Raw genomic sequence first — 5,882 nt, forward strand, 5'->3', positions numbered from 1 at the left:
GACATGATAGCAGCCCGAGTTTAAGCATCAGATGTCGATAGCACTTCCATTCAAAGTCTAACAATAAAACTGGCTCGACGACCGATTTTAGTCGCCGGAAACTATTATCGGTAAAACGTGAAATCATGATTCAATCGATAACATCGACAATGCTAAGTAGCAATAGTAACTGTGATGAATAATCAGATAAAATGGGTTTTACTCGACATACCAAATATTTCTAAAATCTCAGTTTTTGTGGGCTGAACTTCAACCCCCTAGAAGAAAACGGGGAAGAAGAAGGACAGGAGGGCAGTGGTGGTTCCTCCAACCAGACTCAGCAGGTTACCAAACTTTGGGATGGTCTCGGCCACGAACAAGATCGCACACGTAAAGAGTGTTCGTATTACGATTCTCTTGATGCCAATTTCTGAAAGAAATGAGGACCTACCATCTTGAATTGTCCAATGCTTTCGGAAAGGTTATTTTTATGTGCTCACATGGGAAAGAGAGATCCCTCAAGAACAACCCTGAGTTTGAACTTGAGAATGAATGTTCAGGCAGCGTTGAAAGTACCAGTAATCACCTGTACACTATAAAACATTAGGTACTTAGGTACTTACTTTGTGGTACTTTCAGCGCTCCATTAATTTCCTGTAGCACTGGGTTGATGACGATAACGAACTCAAAGAGTATGTGCAAAGTTAGAAGAATCTGTGCGACGTAGAGAAGTGGTCCATTGGCAACCTTGTACAGGGAGGCTATAACGTTGTCGTCTACCCCGCTGCCCAAGACTACGTACCCCGCCACGGCGACTGGTAAATACATACAAAGAACCACTGAAAAAAGAGAGCAACATATCGGCATTGCAAAATAAAGGTAAATTAATTTATCATTTGTCAAATTAATTTATAGGAGTAAGAGACACAGCAGAATGCCAATGCCAGACAGCAGTGCAAACACCAACGCACATCCTACAGGACTGTCCCCTGTACCAGGATTTACGAAATAGATTCTGGCCAAAGGACACGAAGGTCGAAGAAAAGCTGTGGGGAACACAGCCGGACCTTCGGGCGACAAGCCGCTTCATCTCCGCCACAGGACTGAGGTTATAGTACTTAGGCAGGTTGAACGCTGAAGAAGAAAGAAGAAATTTGTCATCCCTGAAACAACAGAAAACTGACCAATTTGGATATTAGGTCAGGGCTTTGTTTTGTAGTGGACAGCGCAGCGCACCTGGGACAGGTTCAACGTAAGACTATTTCAGAGAAGGGAATCTGATAGATAAAAGGTGACTTTGGCGACTCTACTCTTGGTCTCTATGCTGTTATGAGAACGACTCCTTTCGATAAGCACCACCAATGTGGCGTTGATTTAACCCACATGTGTAAGCGATGTATACGGATTTGGAGAACTTGTCCTGTTCCTTCATGTCGTGTTTTATGGACAACAGGACAGGGTGGTTTCCGGAGGCGAAGAATATGGTCCCCAGTGACATCAGGGCAGGCTTAATCTCGACAGGGTTGTGGTACGCCTCGATCAAGTCCCTCGCCATAATGATTTTGGCGACTATGCAGATGCAGGCGATTGCGGTAGATGCCAAGGCTGCGATTGCGATGTGCCTGTGGAAGGTGGATGAAAGCATGGTCAGGGATCTGAAGTTGATAAATCGACTAACACGGTGCCTAGTTGAATGAATATACCGCCTACAGGCCACAATCGACTCACCCGAATCTTTACTCCAACGAATTTTAGAGGGGTGAAATGCACTCCTTACACCCCTTAATTTCACCAGCCACAAAATATCGGGCTGGTCTGGTCTGTTTCCAGAAATCTATTCCCGACGCAACAGGGTATTGGTTAGACACCGTGACTAAATTCCTCCCAGAATATGACCATTTGCTGGAAAGCTCTCTTCTTCTTTTCTTTCTGCAAAATTCTGAGTCAGCACGGGGGTCAGTACTAAAGTACATTTGGTTTCAACATTGTCTGTATCTTTGCCTCTTTCAATAATTTTGACTCTGGTTAGATCTTCATTTATGAAATATCTGCAAAATATAGCTAGAGCCATTGGACAATATGGGAAGAGCAAAATCACAAGGAAAGCAAGTAATTTCCTCACCACATGTCCTTTGGACTCTCAAGCCAAGTGGGAGGCGTGAGAACAGCCACGATGATGATCATCCAATAGCAGAACGACACGTGTACACCGACGTCAGCGAGCAGTTCCTGAATCATTTCCGCCGCTAAAAGAACGACATGCCACTGCCGGCCATGCCCCCAATGATGAACACGACGGCACCGGGAACGGTTAGGCTCTTGTGGCTGACGATATCAACCGAGTCCAGAGGATCCCCTTCATTGCGAGACCGGTTATCACTCTGTATGCTTGGCGCAAGATAGTCCGTCGAATCAGCCATTTCCGTGTCTTTAGAATTATCCTCGGCCCCATTGTGTAATTGAAAGATTTTTCCAAACGAACGGATGTTTCTCACGAAAAACCTTTAAATCTGGACACAGTTAGCTCAATAATTGGATGCCCACTAGAATATGAAAGAAGCGAAGTTGACGTCTTGATCTCAAGATGAGAACCGTACTGCTTCCGATGCTTACTGCCGAAAATATTTGGTTGCAGTTCCTTCTAAAGGGCTCATGGCAGCTCTTGCTGATTACCATTCAGGCCCTTAAACAAACATAAAAATTAAAAAATTCGATATCCACGTATGCATAATCGACCGGAAGGAAGTCTCACGTAAATTCACTTATCCCTTGTGATTGGCTCGATCAACACCGCTGAAACAAAATTCAGAGGCTGCGATTGGCCACACGAAGGGAGTGGCTTCAGTTGAACTGCTGTTGGAAGTGTCAAATGGATATCCACGACTATCAAACAATATGGAAATCTATATGTCAAACGTAATACAATGCAAATCATATTGTCTTGAGTTTTGGCCTCCATTATCCAGCAGTGACACTCTCATGACAGTTCGTTCTATTTTATGTTTAGTTTGATACGGTAAGGCCGATCTTTCGTGAGAGAACAAGATAAGGCGAAGGTCAACTGATAAGCAGGTCACATCTGATTCGAGCGTCGTAAGAAAACAGCTATTCTTACACTTTACCAGGGAGCTTTTGGCTGATAACCAAAGGTCAGACATATACGACGTACATTGTAATGGATCATTGATTAAAAGTGAATGACCAGTCTACATGTATTTTGGGGCGGTCTACACTCTCTGTTACGCTTCGAGTTCTGTTTTGTGAAATCATGTCAAATGTTTCTGGTTCAATGACCTAGACTACCACGCATTCGTTCAAACATGGCCGACGGTTGTTCAAAACATGGCGGACGGGCGTCTGTGTTTTCTAACTTGGCCGCTAGGGTTTTTATGAGTGCATGTCAGCTTTGATCAACGCCATGTTTTTCTAATTTGTGAGAGTAGTAACGGGAGATTATGCAGGACAGACGCTCATGATAATACATGTATTTATCATGTGATTGATAAGTGAAAATACCACCACTTTGTCCCAACTTACGGATGTATATATCTCTGGCGACCATTCCACAGAAACCATGTCATTGGCTCCCGCTCGTCCTCCCTTGAACTGGAAAATATCTTCACGACTGTTTTAGGCATGAATTTATCATGTTCCAGCAAATTCCGTTCATTCGGTTCTGTTGCGTTAATTCGGTGAGGCCTCCAGGCGGTATATTCCAACTCGTTCAAAGTGAATTTTGGTATCCTTCTTCGTGGTTTCAAGAAACGCAATGTGACCGTTTTTTAATTTTTGGAAATCTTTCTGCTTTTTACCTGTGATATTGTAATTACATGCAATACTTATCAATCCTAATGATGGTTCGTTATCATGACCATCCCGGGAACAACCCAATAGCAAGCCAAACATTGAAAGAAGGTTACCGGAATGCCCGCCGAATACATTAACCGTGAAAATATCATTCGCTACCGCTGCCGCAGTTAACGTTATGTACGCGTGTGGTACACGTACCTTTGAAATTGGGATCTGATACTTCGTCATGGCATAACCGCGGCTCCGCCTGTACCATTGAAAAAACAACGCACCACCTTTTATCAAAACTGATACCAGGTCACCTCCCGGTGAAAAAAATAGGTCGAACGTTTTACTAAATTGGAGTCGTATACCATGTGTAAAACCGATAGTTATCCAACGACCAGTTATATTATATACAGTGGTGTACACCGTGGTTATCAGCAGTTTATCGAATTTCGAACAGCCAATGACAGCTTTTCCATTGGTGCCAAATTGCCCGTAAAGTGCAAACAAATGACGTTGGACTTGCACTTGAAGACATGTTTCAGAGATCGGTAAGATACAGTGACCTTTGATTTCACCCGTGACGTAGTTATACAGATAAAAGCTAAAAACACTCCCTTCCTCTTTTAAAAGGATCAGATACTTTCCAGTTTTCGTAAACCACATTTCATAATTCACAGCAAGGAATGCCGTTTTGTATAATAGTACGTAATTTACACCTACCGATCGATAAACTTGAAGCTTACCGATTGGAGACTCATCGTTTTGTATAAGAGACACCAGCTCACCAGATAATGGCATAAAGAAATAGTCATATTTACCTATGGTGAACGGAGGCAGAATGGATCCTCTGCTGTGAAGATTATAACGAAGGGACGGGAAGTTCTTTGGAGAGAATGCATGCAGTTGTAATAACTGTTAAACGTCACCGATAGCTTTGACTTTGAATGCGATGGAAAGATTCCCTTAGGGCACATGTAACTTGCCATGTGCGACAGTACATTTTAGCCCCGCAAATTAGGAATAGTCTGGCTTGATTGAAGAATCCCATGTCGACAACCGTCGTACTGCCGAGCAGTTGTCCTGAACATTCCCGAGCATAAATTATGACACGCGAAGTTTGCCGATTGCATCATGACTAACTGACTCGAGAGAAGCATCGCCGCACTAAATATTTAGAGTCTAGACGTTAACTTCATATAAATGAACTGATTCCAAGAGAACCTGGCGATTCTTTGAGCCGGAAACTTGAACATGGAAAATGTTGCCAAATTTGTTCAACATAATTTGTATCCATTTTGGTCGCCGTTTAAACTTAATATCAACAGTTAACTGTTGAAGTTTCATTTCTAAATTTGGGGTGATGTTTTTTGTTTGTGCGCACACAACTTGAACTGCATGCTTGATATGTACATTCAATGCAAATTTAGAAATATGCAGTGCAAATGCAATTTGAGGATTGCCCAATACATCAACAAATTTCTCATTGGGTTGCTTCAAGGTCATAATCTGATTTTGAACTTCATGCATCGGATTCAGAGAATAAAGCTTCGAAATCAGGTTGCCTGATCTCATTTGCTTTGAAGAAATGACAAGGTATTTCAAGAAGGATTGTGGAACAGTAATAGCTGAGTGAACTCCTCGCAGGTAAAACGAGTAGAGCGTAGCGAGTCTAAGGACTGTTTCAGGGCTATGTACGACTGAACTATTGAAGAGTGTCACCTCCTGGTCGCCGGCCACTGCGGAAAGCAAAGCGAAGTGTGTCTGTAGGTTGGACAATTTCGCTTTCATATTATTAAAAATTGTAAGCTGGCTCTTCTTTGGGAGGGTTACTTTTCCGGTAAAACACCCCACTCTAAAGTCAAAAAGCACCAGTTTTCTCCTAAGTCCCATTATGTCGAAATGGTTATAAGAAGTGAGGACAAATGTGGATTTTCTCCGATAATAAGTCGAGTTGTAGAGAACCATGAAGGCCGTTTTGTTACGATTATGCGCATAAACGAGAGTTCTGGTGTACGGTATCGGTCGTTCAGTAAAGTAAACCAATATGTAATCTAAATCCGGATTATAATTAGGCATAAAGTTGTTTTTGTATGATTCGTCGTTCA

General features: G+C 42.6%; 1 protein-coding gene across 2 annotated transcripts; it reads right to left on the reverse strand.

Annotated features, from left to right (window-relative positions):
• Positions 1-181: 181 nt before the first annotated feature.
• On the reverse strand, positions 182-2,400 carry LOC135494864 (uncharacterized). Of its 2 annotated transcripts, none has more exons than XM_064783172.1 (4): positions 2,102-2,400; positions 1,363-1,601; positions 603-818; positions 182-409 (listed from the first exon to the last, which is right to left on the reverse strand). In XM_064783172.1, the coding sequence occupies exons 1-4, from the start codon at positions 2,215-2,217 to the stop codon at positions 258-260; spliced, it is 723 nt and encodes a 240-aa protein (XP_064639242.1). In that variant the 5' UTR covers positions 2,218-2,400; the 3' UTR covers positions 182-257. The 2 variants fall into 2 exon arrangements, with proteins under 2 accessions (XP_064639242.1, XP_064639243.1); XM_064783173.1 differs by lacking the exon at positions 2,102-2,400 and adding an exon at positions 1,708-2,036.
• Positions 2,401-5,882: the final 3,482 nt, after the last annotated feature.

Source organism: Lineus longissimus, chromosome 10 (genome assembly GCF_910592395.1).
Source record: "Lineus longissimus chromosome 10, tnLinLong1.2, whole genome shotgun sequence".
Lineage (NCBI taxonomy): Eukaryota > Metazoa > Nemertea > Pilidiophora > Heteronemertea > Lineidae > Lineus > Lineus longissimus.

What these genes read in the sequence shown, in the direction of transcription:
- LOC135494864 (XM_064783172.1), bottom strand. Translation starts at nt 2,217, where the DNA reads ATGATTCAGGAACTGCTCGCTGACGTCGGTGTACACGTGTCGTTCTGC. An exon ending in GAGAGTCCAAAGGACATGTG is followed by an intron (nt 1,602 to 2,101) that starts GTGAGGAAATTA and finishes CACCTTCCACAG; the next exon opens with GCACATCGCAATCGCAGCCT. An exon ending in AGCGCTGAAAGTACCACAAA is followed by an intron (nt 410 to 602) that starts GTAAGTACCTAA and finishes CATTTCTTTCAG; the next exon opens with AAATTGGCATCAAGAGAATC.